The sequence below is a fragment of the Styela clava genome, chromosome 1 (assembly GCF_964204865.1).
Source record: "Styela clava chromosome 1, kaStyClav1.hap1.2, whole genome shotgun sequence".
Lineage (NCBI taxonomy): Eukaryota > Metazoa > Chordata > Ascidiacea > Stolidobranchia > Styelidae > Styela > Styela clava.
The window spans coordinates 7,930,844-7,947,442 of NC_135250.1; the positions used below are offsets into that span (position 1 = coordinate 7,930,844).

Below are 16,599 nucleotides of genomic sequence, written 5' to 3' on the forward strand. Positions count from 1 at the left end.
ATCGCTTTAGTATTTTAACATAAAATTTCGTGACGCACAATTCCTGTTAACGTTAGCCATTCGAATCATTCATATTATGAATACATTTTTGGCAGTTATAGAAAATACGTAAAGGAAGGCGCGCAAGACAGTCAGGGATTCCACGGCATCAACTTCCTTATTTACTTCCGTGACAGTGGCTAATCAGCAAGGTGCCAACGATGTCATAACAATTGAGATTTTAGCAACCGCTCAGGCGTTTTTCAGTCTGATAGATTTTCGGGCATGGTGTTTAACATTAGCTGTTTTGCATGCTGTGGTTTTGCATGTTATTTGCCAGTTTTTAGTTGTATTTCCGAAATTTAGGTATAACTAATGGCTGTCATTCAAGAAGATTTAGTTCATTTGCATTAATCAAAAATGGGTCCCGGAAAGGCTACGGATAACTGGTCTAAAATTAACTACCAGTGAATGGCATGTGAATTAATATATCGAATCAAAATGATGATAATAAACATGCAAATCAGTTAGTAGGAGCCAACCGCTTTCAAAATGAAGATTTGAGAATTTTGCAATGACGAAGTAGAGAAAGAATTTTGGATCTCAAGGGATTCAATGTTCGGGGGAAATATACATCTTCTTATCATTCTACATATACCATTATACAGCTAACAGGACACTGACAGATAATACTGACATAGAAAATATATTCCTGTTGTAAGACGATTTGGTAACTAGACATACAACTATATGACTGTTAAATCATAGTTTGTAAGTTAGGCTATTGTCACTTATAACGAAACTAGCATAAGCGCGAATTATGTTTTGTCATAAAATTCAATCCAGTTTTAAACTCAATAATTTTACAATATGCAAATGTGAACTGAATATCATTAATTAAATCAGGGTATTACATATTTTTTCACATAGTTCAATACAGTCTTGGGCATACTCTTGATGCGTGCTCAGGATTAAAATGGGAGAATACAGCAGCCCAAAGGTCGTGGAAGAATACGCGAAGAATACTCGCGTTTTGGATGAGGCAATACCTTTGAAAATAGTATCCGAATTACGAAGCAGCTACGGGATTTCTCCAGATAAAGTGCTTTGTTTTCCAAAGATGATAGACGTGGGTTGTGGAGGTGGCTTATCAAGCAGACTTTTCTCGTCAAATTTTGAGTCAGTCGTGGGATTTGACATCAGTTATGAACAAATCGAATTGGCAAAAAAATCGGAAACAAATTCAAATGTATCTTATTTGATAGGAAGTTCTGATAACTTTCCTTGTAGCGACGAAAGCGTGGATTTAGTTATAAGCTCCCTCTCTTTACATTTTGTTGACGTGAAACAATATGCAACTGAATGCGAACGAGTTTTAAAACCTGGAGGAATTGCAGCTTCATATGAATTCGTGATTAGCGACATTTTTTTAGCCAGTGATAGCAAAAACACTTTTTCTGGTTTTGATGTTTTTTATAGATATTATGTTGAGCCGTTGACAATGTATCTTAAAAATCAAAACCACCCGCAATGGCATATAATTGACAAATATCAGACAATTTACGAAAATCTTGCTACGAAGTTGCAAAAATGGCGAAACGATGATATAGAATATTATTTTTATTGCACCTTAGCAGAAATGAAAGCTCAATATGACTGCATTCCAATTTTTCAGAAATTTCATGAAAGTTCCGCAGAAAACCCACTTGAAGTTTTATGTCAAAAACTGAAACAATATTGGAAAGTTTCAGAAAAAAATGATGAAGATATTTGTATTAAAATGAAACGAAGGGTTTTCATTATTTTTCTGAAATAAGAATCAAAAATTGTTCAACCTTTCACAGACAAACAAGAATCAGAAAGCGTATTAAATTGTCTTTTGAAAAGCATTAAGCAATTCTAACTGATCTCTTCTCACTATGTCGCAGTATCGCGGGTCCCAAAACCAGAGTCAGGTCATTCCATTTATATGACATTAGCTTTCGATAAATGGTTACTTGACTAGTTGAAGAATCAAACCTTCCAACACCAGTAAAGTAAATATGTTATTTCAGCAAAATAAGCTATGATCGCTTTGAATTTGAAAATTTCTCATTATAATTCAAAATGAAAGCATGTTGGTTGGTATTGATTATAATATGCATGCTCTTATTAGTTAGGAAATTTAGTTATTAAGCTCAAGAAGATCACAAACTATTCGTTGCGTCAAATATTGTGACGTGCATCGAAGGCAATGCAAACATGTTTTGAAGCATTTAGTTATGTGGCAACTGGCAATGCTATCTGAGGTCATGCTATATTGATTTCACGCCCCTGTTTCAAATTAGAGACGCTGATTTGTTTCATTTTAAACATAGCAAATAGTTATAACTATTTGTACGTCGCGAATGCCTAACTATAATAGCATCAGATGAAAAAAAAGGAAAATTTCAGAGCAATTGCTCGAGTAGTTGAAGAGAAAGGCGATTTTTTTTTAAACAACAACATAATAACAAAACGATTCTTAGGTCCATTTCGTGCCCAAAAATCATCTATATTTATACATATATATGTTTAGTTGACAGCGCTACCCAGATTTCTATCCCAAGCACGCGATATTTATTCTGAGTATAAAATCTTATCCTCAATAACATTAAAAGTCCCCACTAAGTTCAGAATATGCACCGCCGTGAACACAGATTTTAAAAAAGTGTCCATTTTATATCACTTCGTGGTTATGAACGCTCCGATGTAAATATCTGACATCCGTATAAGGCTCGAATGGAGATGTTATAGCTGGTAGACCGAATGATTATTTTGCGGTTACCTTGTCCATTCCGGGTAAAGGCAAGAAAATACATTCATAATTTTAATTTCACTTATTTGTTGTTATTTTATTGTGCTCCTTTGCTTGAATGGCTAATAAAAATATAAAATTATAAAAAAAATTGATTGCTTTATCTAAATCTAAGGTAACCATTCAATTTTAGGCGCTTTGGATAAAGGCGATTCCGCCAATGACTGGTAGACTACATTATTTGTAGTCTGAGTTTGGTTACATCATTTAATGTTGATATATTTAATGTTGAGCAAACATGATAATTACCGCGTCCATTGGAAATTGAAATTGGCGAATGATTTGGACTATATTAAGTAGCGTTGAGGATCCCAGCAACAGTCGTAATTTCTCCCTAACGCCATGCCAGAAAAAGAGCGTATTTGCGTTAATAAGTTTTAAGTCAGAGTCGAATCTCAGCCTTCGCTATTTCCATTTCCCGGTGAGTCTGTGGAATAAAAATGGCGGTATGTAACTACGAACGTGAAAATGAAATACGGGTTATTGATTTTGAAGACATGGAATTTATTGGCCATTTGGGACGAGGTGGAATGTCGAAAATTTCTCTGTATAAATGGAAAAGAGAAGAATCTACCATACTGGTTGCGATGAAAAGTCTACTGAGCAGATTTATAGAAGACAGGTAAGTCAAAAAGCGTCTCATCAAATCGACATCATAAAACTCACAAAATTAAAGAAGGGGATAATTGAACGAAAATTAAAAATTTTCTGTTAGCATCTTAAATTGATTATGGTAGATCTTTCTATTGAAAGTTGCAACAGAGTTCACATTTTTGAACGCTCGCAAAAATCGGAACGAAGCCCGATGTAGGTATTTTGGGATAATAAGAAAAATAGAAGAATTTAGAGCTTGCTTAAACTAACATCCACCAAAGAAAGGGGGAATTATATGAGGAATAAAAAATTGGAGAACAAATTCGTGAATCGATTTGCATCGATCTTAGAAATACCCAAATACTTGAATATAGTACATGCAGGAAATCCTTTTTCATTTACATAGATACAAAATATACCTTCAACGTGAGATGGCAATACTGGCAACATTGGAACATGAAAATATAATTCAAACTTTCGGTGTGGTTGAAACAGATCAAATCTTTGGACTTGTGATTGAATATTCTCCCTTTGGGTCTTATAACAGTTTCTTTCGCTATCTTGCCGAAAAGGAACCCACAATCTCGGTTCAATTAATGGTGCCGATTAAGATTCAGATATTGAGTGAGGTTAGTTTGATTTTTTACATTTCGTTTTCATCCACAATTTGAGTTCAACAAACCATCTTTATTAACCATCAACCATATTACCATGGTGTAATTAATTATCTTATAGATAATATCGGCTATGAAGTATCTCCACAGTCTTCGGCCTAAAAGAATTTTACATTTGGATTTGAAAAGTGATAACGTTTTGCTGGACAGTGATCTTCATGCTAAGGTATTTTGCATCATGTTACTATGCATCTCCAACTCGCTCCTCATTCTCTGATTTTTTATTGAACAGGCAAGAAGTATAATAAACACTGAAGTATGATCTATTATAATATACAATGCTAAGCGAAAAAGGTCAAAAACATGTGAATATCAACACGTTTCTGCGATAAATATCGTAAAAATAGTCAATTACCAGCCAGCAAGCGCAAATTATTTAGGATCATTACATGAATAAATAATCAACTATCAATTGAAATTTGAGAATTTTTTGATTGAGTGTATAGGTTGTTTTTGTTATCAGTAAAATGCGTTGGCTGAGCGATATTGACATTGATCAAACAAAGTGGGCATGGTATACCCTAATATTATCTGAATATGGTAACGATACATGACAGCTCTATCGACCAGTATTCATCTGCAACCCATTGTTATTTGATAAATATAGAAACAGTGTCTACTATCAATGTATGAATTCGCCGTTGGCAAAACGGAAAAAGCAAACATAGCGCTTTTTAAATAACAAGAGAAAAATGCTCAAATATATGGACACGAAAGCCAAAACGAAGTACTTTCAAATTATTTACAGTACTCGTACCCTATTTTATTAAAAATCTTTCAACTACTCTGACCAACAGGTCGCTAAAATGCGATTTTGGAACCACCATACGGTGAGCAATTTATAATTTTGATGACGTCATCACACAAAACTTTGAAGTAAAAAAAAATCCTTAGAGACCACAGAAGTTTCGAAATACATAGAAGCAATAGCATTCTAGAGACAACAACAATCTTGAACTACTGATAATTTCAAAGCAATTGGTCCAGTAGTTGAAGAGAAAAAATTTCCACAACTAAAAGAGTAACCAACTTACTAAGAACAACAACAAAAATAATAATAACAAAACGATCCATAGGTCTATTTCGTGTCAAATAATGGAGAATAATTTTTTCCAGCTCTGTGATTTTGGATTGAGCACCATGTCTACACTGACTGAACTTCGAACCAGTTCAATTATCGCAGGAGGTAACATTACATTTTCTTCAGCACAGTATTTGTATATACAGTAGTTTGTAAACAATCATGATATTACATCATTGTTTCTAATTCCCAACAAAAGATTTCAGACGACCTCGTTGGATTATAACTCAAATCAACTTTTTCATTTTTATATGATGTCTACTATTATTTAACATAGTGGATATGATCAAAAAAAATAATGGCTGATTGTATATGTGAATAAATTCGGACTAAGCATGGATATATAGTTCATATCGCCACTTGAATGACATCTTCCGCGAAGGGCCTACTGGGGTGTACAAATCAAAATAAAGAACACATTTTAAGATGTCTCAGTAATAATCAAATATTTATATATACTCGTCGGTAAGCTATCGATAGGAATTAACAAACACAATGACATGACCGTGTACGAATGTTAAATAAATTTATACACAGCCTGGAATTTACTTTGATGACTTCATACACAGCAAGGCGCATTCGACTGTTATAGCAAATTTTTATTGAGTATTGGATAAATGTAATAGCATTCGTCTATGAAATCTTTTGAGTCATAACGGAATACGATAAGTAATGATAAAATGCTTCCGATCGTAAAATGAAATTTATATTTGACACAAATATTGTCACAACATTTTACGACGGAAATGTGGAATTTTACGAGTTATGTTCGATAGTAAGGTTGACTTATTCATATAATATACCAACAACGCACCCACTTAAAATGTTTCGAAATTCCCTTCTAGTTAGGCTTACCATACGTCCCGGTTTAGCCGGGACAGTCCCGGTTTTGACAAGCGGTCCCGACGTCCCGCCCGGTAGCCTTAAATGTCCCGGTTATGCAGCATAGCAGTCATTAAAACATTTATATATACAAAGTTTTTTTATTTAACGGAAGCATCCAATTTATTTCTGATTCACTAGTTAACAAAGGAAGGACTACTGTGTTGTTGTGTCATATGTATTATATGTTCATTGCAATAATTTGAAACCCAACGTAAACAGCACTGCCGATATCTCATCAAAAAGCCAAATGGGATTGTAGAAAGACGAGTGGCAATAATGTTTCCTTAAAACTTAAACCGAGCATTTATGGGACCGTTATAAGATGTGCGCTCATTTACTTTAAAACTGAATTCATCATCATTCCGCGGATTTGCCCGTTTGAGTAGAAAGTCTTGTTGTCAAATTGTATAAATTCACACTGTTCAAGTAACAGAGCAGAAATCATTTTGACATTATGAGTACAACTATTGCAGTATGGCAACGAAGGTGTATCTCTTATGTCGATTATTGAAATGTTCGAATAATTGAAAAGTTATTCTAACTCTCAATGATATTCTGCTTTTATACAAAATGTTTTGCGACCCCGCGTACGAAATAAAAATATAGCTAGTTTTGAAGGCCGGTATCTACTCGCAAAGATATGAAAGAAGTTTCAGATATTACTGAGGATCTGAATCGAACCAAAGTTTGTTCGATCCTCACTGTCCCGGTTTTCTGTTCCAGATATATGGTAAGCCTACTTCTAGTGAGAGTCCACAAATTGCTTTAATTTGAGCCTATATAAGATTGTGGCCTCGCTATAAGATTTGATAAGGTTTTTCTGGCTCGTGGTACTTTATCAGTCACTAAGATATTTCTTTTATTTATTTCAAAAATTTCTGCGGGCTGTATGAGATTCGATCATCACTCTGAATTTTTTTTTGTAATGATGTAATCATAATAAAAAATGGCGCTCCGTGCCGTGGCTACGCTATCGCATGTCAGCGATCCAGTGGTAGTCATAGGTGCGGCCTTCGGCCTCCCAACGAGGGGGAAAGCGCTCACGCGCACATTTACAGCTTCCACAATATTTACCCAGGGGAGTTGGATCTGCTGTTGTAGGATGACATAATCGATTAGGCCTACTAAACTATTCAACTTAATATACTATTTATAGGTGTGCTGGGTGGCACTTTGGGTTTTATTGCCCCTGAAAGGTTACGAAACGTTGAGGCAAAGCCAACCACAAAAGCCGATGTTTATTCGTGAGTCAAGTATATATATAGTGAGATTAACTTACTACATCTGTATTATATTCTTCAATACCCTTTTTCATACTCCACAGGTTTGGAATTTTGATGTGGGAAATTATGGCAGACGAACAGCCGTTTGCAGGTTAGGAATGCTATTACTTAACAACCATTATTCGTTTCAGTGAGGGTTACAAAAGATTGGAGACTGCTTGGTTTTTGTCCGAACAGACTAAATAGCATGGAAGTAAAATCCATGTGTCTTACATCCAAACCAGGGGTCACTAAATTACGGCCCGCGGCGTCCTTTCATCTGGCCCGCAATAACACGAACAAAGTGTTGTCCGAATTTTTTTCCAAGAGATGTTTCCCCAGAAATCGACTTCGATTTTTATTTCGTAATATTGGCCAATCAGCAAGATGCAAATAATGACGTAACAACAAGAGAGCTATGCTTAAATATATGGACACGTTACGCTGAAATTCACTGTGGTACGATACGGTAACTCACCAGCAGGCTGGACCACGGAACCTGTTCGCTGATCACGTGATCAATATGTGTTTGCGAAAGCGCCACATGGTGGCAAATTCTGATGACGTCATAGCTCGAAAAAAAAGGAATCCCTAAAGTCCCATAGTATCCCATAGTAGTTTTTGAAATTAATAAAAGTGATAGCCTTCTAGAAAAAAAATTCCATTTTCAACTACTGAAAATTTCAAAGCAATTGGTCCAGTAATCAAAGAGAAAAGCAACCTTTTAAAAACGTGTAAAAGAACAAGAACAACAACAACATAATATTGAAACGATCGTTATGTCCACTAACGTGTTCAATAAGCCTTTTCGCATCCACTCATACAGATTTTCAGTCGTAGTTGTGAAAAATACCTCATTTTTGCGTTTTTGAATGCAATTCGTTAGTTTTTGGTTGTGTTTCAGAAATTTAAGTATGAATCAAATAAGTCAATCATCACTCTGCCTTCTTAGGAGGTGTAGTGTAATTGCTTAATAATCTAAAATTATTCTAGGAATAGCTGTGATATAGTAGGCTAAAATTCTCTACCGGTACGCAACAGTTTTTTGCGAAGGATGCACTCTTGGCGCGTGCTTTCGGCGAAACTGTTACTGTGTACGTTTCTTGTGCTTAAATAAACGTCGAACGTGCATTTTGCGCTAATAGTACTGTAATCTCTCGTGTACTGCTCCAATTTCACAAGTCACATTAACTTTTGTACTGCTCACATGCGGCTATGCATGACAGCAGTGTTTTGCTAACAGCTAACCTCGGGATAGCTTTCTAGAGATGGACATCTTGTATATTTCTTTTTTTATGATGTTCTCGATCTATATTCTGCGATATAGAATTTGATATCCAAATCTTCAGAAATGTAGAATTTATATTGTTGAATAAATTGAATGGATTTCCCGACTTTTGTGAATTTATTGTATTGCATTGAAAAAAATATTTGTCCGGCCCGTTTCAACACAGTTTAAGTCATACCTGGCCGCGGTCAAAAAAGTTTGGTGACCCCTGATCCAAACGAACGTCAATATTTGCCCAAGTTCCGCAAAAGTATTATTGAATGAGTGGTTTCCAAAATGTTAAAAATATTACCCAATATTATCAATTTGTGCTTCCAACTGTATGACACAAAAATAATAATTTCTTATTTCAAGAGGCAGCTGATGTATGACTCCCTGTGATATATATGTAATATTCGGAAATAAATAAATTGATATTTAGAACTCGGAACAAATGATTATCATTTGCGTCAAGCAGAGGAGATGCGACCGAATCCGTCGCTCATTCCAGATGTGTTTCCGAATGAACTCTTAACTATGATGCAGTTGTCGTGGTCACAACATCCAATAGATCGACCAAGTTTTAAAAGTAAGTTCTAAGTTAAGTTGATTCATATAAGACAAAGTAATATTGACCCATAAGTAGGTATACTATTCGCAAACTTTTCTACCAACAAAACGATCAAATAATTTTGAAGTGAAATATTAAAACTTCGATTGCATTCTGAACAGAACTCTCCTAGCAGAGTGGCCTATAACACAAGTGATACGGTGAGCATTGCCAACTTTCATGACATTTGACAGATTTTGTCAGCAACATAATTGAGGGGACGCTGGCCCAACGACTAACATGCGCTTGCCTTACCGCGCTTATTCGTACATGCTTCGAAAAGCTCGCTGTGTGTAAATGTTGATCCAATAGTCTTTTCAATATTATAAATTACAGACTAATATTATGAATACAGACTAACTTATGTTAGGATGCAGGTACAGTACCACGATCAGTTTGTAGGTTGGGTTGAGTACGGTACCGGTACCTGTTAGTGGTACACGCGTACCGGGACCTGGTAGTGGTACACGCAAACCGGTGCTACAGTACCGTCATAGGATCGGATATCGTGTCAAACTAGTCCATAATGTACCTTAAAACACTGACATATTACGGAAAATTACTTTAGTACAGTATCTCTCAGATCAGCTACGCCCAACCACATGCGAATGCAAAGCAAAATCGCAGCGTCCCCTCAAAAAGTGGTTCTGGCAGCAGTCTTCACGCTCCGTTGATTCGTATGAAAGTTGGTGATTGGGACTCAAAAGCCTTATCTTCCAGAACTACTGAATTGTGTAAACGGCAGCAAGTCCATATTCCTTAATAAAACATTGCATTAAGTTGGTATGAGTTTAAAATATGGTAACTTTTTAATAAAGATTTGAGATGACGGAAGATGAAAAGTTTGACTTAAGCAGATAGTTGATTACTGTATTCCTATTTTCAGAACTAGATGAAGATATGCTTTCAATAATTGAACGAATTCAAGACTACAAAGGACAAGTTCGGGAGTCCCGAATTATAATTTTAAGATTATACGAATCAGTAAGAATACTTTTCTCACCCAGCCTTACTTCTAAATCATCTTATCCATTTCATGGTAGGCCAGCCATCAGGATATGTAGAGGCTTCTTCGAAGACCGATTCAAGGGACCGAAAGTCCCAGTGTACGCACTGATCTGTGCAACCAAGTCATTCTGTTGTTCCAACACAGTGGCGTACCCATGATCATTGGTGGGAGAGACATATAGTTTCTTTTGAAAACTCCATAATACACACAATTCAAAAATGGAGAATTCTGGACAGCGAGCAAAACCTTTAAAAAAGTTTAAAACATGAAAAATATCATGTGCCCGCTCACCAGCACTCACAAAACAAATAACAAAGATCACAAACCTAGTTAAACGAGGCTTGGGCCAGAAATCGGAACCAAGAGGATTTTTAGCCGCGAACGATTTCTGAAATATTTGTGGTAATGCAAATACTGTACCAGTATTGCATTTGCAAAAAATCTTTCTCATCAAAAGTTCATATACAGATACAAAATATTATAGACCATCAATTTCTGTATACAGCATTCAAACATATTATTATCGTGTTAGAGGGAAGAAAGGTGTCGGTGAGTTCTCTAGCCCCACGACCATTACTTAGCTTATATGACTTGAGAGGCTTCCATGAGGGTGTACTTTGTAGACTCATATTACTGTTGAGTGTTGACATTTGTCAGCGGTTACCAACTACCTTTCGTTACCTCATCACACAGGTTATATCTCGCCATAACACTAAAAAAGTTTCAATGTAACGGTTTCAATCGTCCTCATGGATATATATATATATCAAATTCTAACACACCATAACTTTTCTGAGTGATTCAATAGTCTTGCTGCACACTAGCACAATTGTGTCAGTGTGCAGCAAAACTCTCGAATCACTCAGGATAGTTATCTTCACTCTTGCATCCTTGCATTATATGCATACGGATCCACCGGCACAAAGGCGTAGAAGGATGAGTATAGTTGGTCCCATAGAAACCCAATCGACAGCACATCATAACTTTGTACTTTTCTTTCTTTACTCAGGTAGGTGGTCAAACGTCATCCAGTCTCGGGTTTCACCAGCCATGCGATTCAAGTGTACAAATTGAATCATCTGTACCACAAAATGGAGAAGAAACATCTCCGAATACGTCACCCAAAGCGGTCGAAGAAAACACAACGCAAAAGGAGCACCCTATATCTATGCCCTGTTTAGATAATGAAGAGAGCGAATTTTTCCTCCCTCCTCCCCATTACACACTACAGGATGATACTGTTTTTGTTTCCGATTCCATTCGGGCTGTACGCCCTCTGACTTGTGGTAAGCGTTTACAGTGCATGACTAATAGGCAAGAGGACTACTTCGCCAGTCACTTCTAAAATAGGAAATTTATTTCAGCTATATATATATAAGTAGCAAACATTCATATATACCGTATGTCGAACTCATGCATTTTATTTCAGGACATAGACTGAAAACCTTACTTCAGTCAAAAATCTTTGTCTTCATTGTTTCCGTTTTTTTATTATGTGGGATATCATCCGTGGGAATATGGTTGCTCGTATCAGAATTCAGTAAGTAACTCAAGATGACGGTTGTAATAATACACAGGCTACTGCAGTAACTTAGATAGAAACACTAGCAAGTATGACGAAATACTAGTGCCGGGCAACTAAAAATTGTTGAATGGAATGATTTCGACGGACATATCAAAAGCAAATGTGGATGGCGAGAAACACCCCCAACCTGAACCCCAGTATATTGCGGGTAAAATATGACGTCATATCTCCGCTTCAACGGGCACGAGGCATACGATCTTGGTATCAATCGTTAGTGTGTTTCGAGCCCGTTATTATGAGCTATCGCTCGAACCATTCGAGCGTATTGGGCGATTTAAAGGATGTTCCCCTTTTTTGATATTTTTCTGCTTTTTTCTCTGCAGTTGTATGTTTGTTCATTGAAAATTGAAGCTCGTAAACCACCAAAAATAGCTAGGGAACATTCGTTCTTTGTTTTGAGACTTCAGAGTAGACTTTGGACTATTCATTTGTCGTCGACACAGGGAATAGTGTTTATGACTGCGGACGAGAGTCGTCTTTTTATTATTGTTATGCAGTTGATTTCGGTTCTAAAGGGATATTGTTATATAAGACGTATTTGTAAGTTTATTAGGATTCTGGTAGCTATAAATCAGACAAGGTACCGTAATGGAGAGTGAGAGCGATTTTGATGCAAGGTAAGTGCAATACCTGCATGCATTCTTCTGCTATTTTTTAAAAAAAATTCTCTTTATATTCTGAGAAAATGATAGTTTGTAAGCTGACTGTGGCAATTGTTTGAGCAAGCCTCATAGCTTGGACTTGTTATTAGTAATAATCCAGTCGTTAATCAACGCAATTTTTCTTTTAGTTCTGGTGACGAGTGGGAAGAGACGAGTGAGTCATCTAGCTCCGATGAAGAGGTTGTCCCAGTCCCGGCTAGGCGCTATGCTGCAAGCACTGAAGATGTACCAGCTGAAGCAGCAGCGTCAACGGGCGGAATGTTCGGAGCTTCGAGCCCTCGGCGATCACGAGTTTGCAGGGTGTGTTCTGAACGGGACAAAAAAGAAAGAGAAAGAGAAGGCAGTAGCAGAAAATTGAAACAAAAAAGGTCTTCATATTGGTGTGAGAAATGCCAGGTAACACTTTGTGTTACCCCGTGTTTCGAGAAGTTTCACACCCTCCCAAACTATTGGGAATAGGAATCAAAACTTATGTGCAATATTGTGATGTTGACTTTATCAGAGACTGTGATTTTTGTTGACTTTGCCAGAGACTGTGATTTTTGTTGACTTTGTCAGAAACTGATTTTTCTTTTTACGTGCACCAAGGTGTTTTATGTACATACTGTGTAATTCTTCATTTTCGCTATTATTATTTCGTATGCACACTTTCTTTTCACATTGTTTTTCACCACTGTTATTCACATTCTTTCAAAACTGACTGAATTTAATTTTTTCGTGTCATTTTTTACTCGTATGTAAATATAAATATCTGATTTTTCGAAAACAAAATTTTCAATTTTTTCGAAAATTTCTGCCATTTACCTGAAATTCATCAGCCTACCATGACAATTTCATGTCAGTTAGAGAAAAACTGCAAATTTTCCCAATAAGGTTACACCTCTACCCTTCTTGTGAGTAAGTTTGATATGTGTAGTGTTTATAGTTTGTGTGTGAGTATTTTGTCTTTGAAAGTGGTCATTTTAGTCATATTTCGGACGAAATTTGAGAGCCGTAAAAAGTGTGTCAAAGCTGAGCCATGCCACTGGCTTGCTGTTAGAACAGGTGTGAAAAACTTAGTTTCCTGGTGCTGTGCTTGGAGTTGCCTTTCAAAAAAACCAAGAACTGTAGGGATTGGGCCTATGGTTAGCTTTTGACAATTTTTTAAAGTTTGTGAATTTTGTTTGAAAACGCCAGGAATATAGTGTTTTTTCGATATCGCGGTCCAGGGCAGAAAGAGTTAAATTTCATTTTCCACTAAAATTCTAGTCTACTTTTGTTTCCAGCGATAAATATTATATATCTGTAGTCCTAATCGGGTATAGAAAATTTCAATATTATCTTTGTCCTATTACGGTCAACTTTTTTTTAGAAGGTGGCCAAGCAGATCCGTACAGTAGATGCATATCAATCGGGGGAACTTGTCACAATTGGTATGAGCACGACTGCTCCGGGGGTTATAAAACCGGCTTATGTGACGGGGAGTTTTCGAACACTCAATGCTGTCTTCCGTGCAATGCGGCATGTATGAAATATGTGTCAGATTGTTTTATCTTATTTACTAGTTTGTTAATCATATTAATAAAAACCTGAAAAGTCTTAATGATATAAAGTATTGTTTTGCAGGTAAGGACGCTGAAGCTAGCTATAAGGACATCCCCTGCGAAGAGATTAATGGGATTTGTAAGCATAAAACTAATTATTGCTCACAAACATACATTAAGGAAAAGTGTGATGGTCCGGAAGACAGGCGATGTTGCCCACCCAATCGTGAGTGCGAGAGTATTTAGAAATGAAATATATACAAATATCTATATATTATTATCCCAAGAAGTTTTGAGTTGAAATACTGAAGAAATACGATGTCAAAATTATTCAGATAATAGTTATAGAAACCACCAAATATTTAGCTGCTAAATTTTCTAAAATAACTCTATTATTGACGCGTTCATTCATTTTTAGAAACAAATTACGCTCGTCTTTTCGATGATTGTATGATTTGTATATGTAACGCCTGTTAAATCGTAAATACTGTATGGTGAAATCAATTGATTTTATGCTGCCTGAAGATACATCGCAAAATATGCAGATCCGACCAATGACATTGACCAACGTGGTACCAAATTATTTGGTCATAAACGCGGTGCACGCTTCAGTGGTAGCGGCTCAAACACTGACATATGTCTATTATCATTTCAGCTGCAGACACAGAATGCACAAAACGGGGAGGGATGTGTCAAAATTGGGTCGAATATACTTGCGTTGCTGGATACAGGAGTGGATTATGCATCGGTGGGTCCGCGATTAGATGCTGTTTGCCATGTGATACCAAATGTAAGTAACTTACATATTTTTCTTCCTACCGCTAGTCAACTTCTGCCATCGTTAATTCTTATTTATGCTTAGTTTTCTTAATTTTAATTTTTTTCCGATCGTAAATCTCAGCATTAAATTTCATCGTGAACCCATACGGTACAAGAACGATAACTTCATACTGACCGGTACTTATGCTATCTTATACGCAGGCTATGATGATGAAGCAATATTTCATGATCCGGCATGTGATAGTTTGCATGGGACTTGTATGGATAATACTAATTATTGTGCCAGTGGATATCTACCCGAAAAATGTCATGGACCGGACTCCAGGCAATGCTGTCCCCCATAGCTTCCTATAAGTTCTAAACTGGTATGTTCCAAGTCAGAGACTCGCTGTGCGTTTATGCATCTCTGTATCATAGAACTGGATACGCAAGGCATTATGCTCCTCACAAAACCTCGTTAATGCAAAATTACATGAGCACAAAATGTTTAGTGTTATGAATCAATGAAATAGAGAATAATAGCAGTGAACAAATATCAAAAAGGGTGCTCCCTGTGATACAAACAATTTAAAAACCTTCATACTAAATACCATGCCGTGACAAGAGTACGGCGCAAACATTTTTATGATACTTCGATTGTGTTATACTAGGATAGGATTTACATATTTATCCAAGGGGAGAGGAAAGTCGATAAGACGGAATCCCGTGGGATGGGATGGGACAGCACAGATTTTATTTCCCATGGGACACGAAAACCGTATGATTTTCGGGGAAATGACGGTAAAACATGGACATGGACTTCTTATCCATATATTCGAGCATATATATCTCTCTTCTTAGCTATAAAGAGCAAAATATATTCAGCATTAACAATATACTTCGTGAAGGGGCTGATGGACTCATTTATAATATTTATGAATATAAAGTTAACGAAGTCCGTGAATTTTGTTGTTTTGTATGTCTCTTCGTACATGTAGTCCTGTTTAGTAGACGCTAAACTTGAATTTAATAATTTTTATTGAATTGTATTCCAATGGGAATCCCATTGGATGGGACAGGCATGCTATGGGATGGGAATGGGACAGGAAAATATGTCCTATGGACAAGCCTGAGTATTTGAAATCAGGTTATAAAAATTTGAAGACCTGAGTGGATACCCCGGCCGATGATCAAGCAACTGCTCCTTTTCAATTAAATCTCATAAGTATGGCTAATGGTACCAATATTTCAGAATGCGGTGACAGAGCATTTGAAATCTGGTTTTCAGTTTAGCAAAATTGTTGTGTTTCTAGTTTTTAGTGTTGCATGTTATTGTATTGAAAATGTGCGTATCAACAACATAATACCTTACGGGTTGCAGTAGAGTAGACACTACAGTAAGTAATTTGAGGAGAGTCAGTTTTGTGCATGTATGGGGGAATAGGAATTTTCAAAAAACTGATAAGACGACTTAATTACTCGGTTACCAGTCCGAGTAGATTATGGCAATCGCTAGCCAGCATATTGTTAGTAGAATTAGCCACCATCGTTCTCAACGGTCAGAATCGGAGATCTCCAGCATTAAATGGTCGGCGCTTCTGAAGTATGCGTACCAAGATGGCGGACACCAGACCGCGGTATATGTACCAGGTTAAGATAAGGCCATAATTTTATGTACAAATACTACGGGAGTCACTTGGCTAGTCCCCCGACTCGTAATAGAACTAAAATAAGGAAAATTGGAATAAAATTATGACCTAACCATGACCTGGTACACATACTGCGTTCCGGTGTCCGCCATCTTCAGGAGTACCAAATGGCCGGCCATAAAATCCGCGACTTGACGACTAAACTGCCTCAACGCAATCAAAAA

General features: G+C 36.6%; 3 protein-coding genes across 3 annotated transcripts; all 3 read left to right on the forward strand.

The window, feature by feature from the left end:
• Positions 1 to 2,986: 2,986 nt before the first annotated feature.
• LOC120338867 (receptor-interacting serine/threonine-protein kinase 3-like) lies at positions 2,987 to 11,542 on the forward strand. Its single transcript, XM_039406856.2, has 9 exons — positions 2,987 to 3,437; positions 3,816 to 4,038; positions 4,145 to 4,249; positions 5,200 to 5,269; positions 7,206 to 7,293; positions 7,374 to 7,423; positions 9,021 to 9,167; positions 10,075 to 10,172; positions 11,207 to 11,542. Exons 1-9 carry the CDS (start codon positions 3,256 to 3,258, stop codon positions 11,540 to 11,542), a joined length of 1,299 nt encoding a protein of 432 aa, XP_039262790.2. The 5' UTR covers positions 2,987 to 3,255.
• Positions 11,543 to 11,610: 68 nt separating this feature from the next.
• LOC144425273 (laminin subunit beta-3-like) lies at positions 11,611 to 16,461 on the forward strand. Its single transcript, XM_078114834.1, has 5 exons — positions 11,611 to 11,737; positions 13,796 to 13,948; positions 14,050 to 14,193; positions 14,623 to 14,757; positions 14,949 to 16,461. Exons 1-5 carry the CDS (start codon positions 11,611 to 11,613, stop codon positions 15,089 to 15,091), a joined length of 702 nt encoding a protein of 233 aa, XP_077970960.1. The 3' UTR covers positions 15,092 to 16,461.
• LOC144421102 (uncharacterized) lies at positions 12,090 to 13,334 on the forward strand. Its single transcript, XM_078111366.1, has 2 exons — positions 12,090 to 12,399; positions 12,573 to 13,334. The coding sequence occupies exons 1-2, from the start codon at positions 12,371 to 12,373 to the stop codon at positions 12,901 to 12,903; spliced, it is 360 nt and encodes a 119-aa protein (XP_077967492.1). The 5' UTR covers positions 12,090 to 12,370; the 3' UTR covers positions 12,904 to 13,334.
• Positions 16,462 to 16,599: the final 138 nt, after the last annotated feature.

Excerpts from the sequence above, each read along its gene's own strand:
- LOC144425273 (XM_078114834.1), top strand. The coding sequence starts at position 11,611 with ATGCATTTTATTTCAGGACATAGACTGAAAACCTTACTTCAGTCAAAA. Across the intron at positions 11,738-13,795 it reads GTTGCTCGTATCAGAATTCA|AAGGTGGCCAAGCAGATCCG; the intron begins GTAAGTAACTCA and ends ACTTTTTTTTAG. Across the intron at positions 14,758-14,948 it reads TTTGCCATGTGATACCAAAT|GCTATGATGATGAAGCAATA; the intron begins GTAAGTAACTTA and ends TCTTATACGCAG.
- LOC144421102 (XM_078111366.1), top strand. The coding sequence starts at position 12,371 with ATGGAGAGTGAGAGCGATTTTGATGCAAG. Across the intron at positions 12,400-12,572 it reads GAGAGCGATTTTGATGCAAG|TTCTGGTGACGAGTGGGAAG; the intron begins GTAAGTGCAATA and ends TTTTTCTTTTAG.
- LOC120338867 (XM_039406856.2), top strand. The coding sequence starts at position 3,256 with ATGGCGGTATGTAACTACGAACGTGAAAATGAAATACGGGTTATTGAT. Across the intron at positions 4,039-4,144 it reads AGATTCAGATATTGAGTGAG|ATAATATCGGCTATGAAGTA; the intron begins GTTAGTTTGATT and ends ATTATCTTATAG. Across the intron at positions 9,168-10,074 it reads AGATCGACCAAGTTTTAAAA|AACTAGATGAAGATATGCTT; the intron begins GTAAGTTCTAAG and ends TCCTATTTTCAG.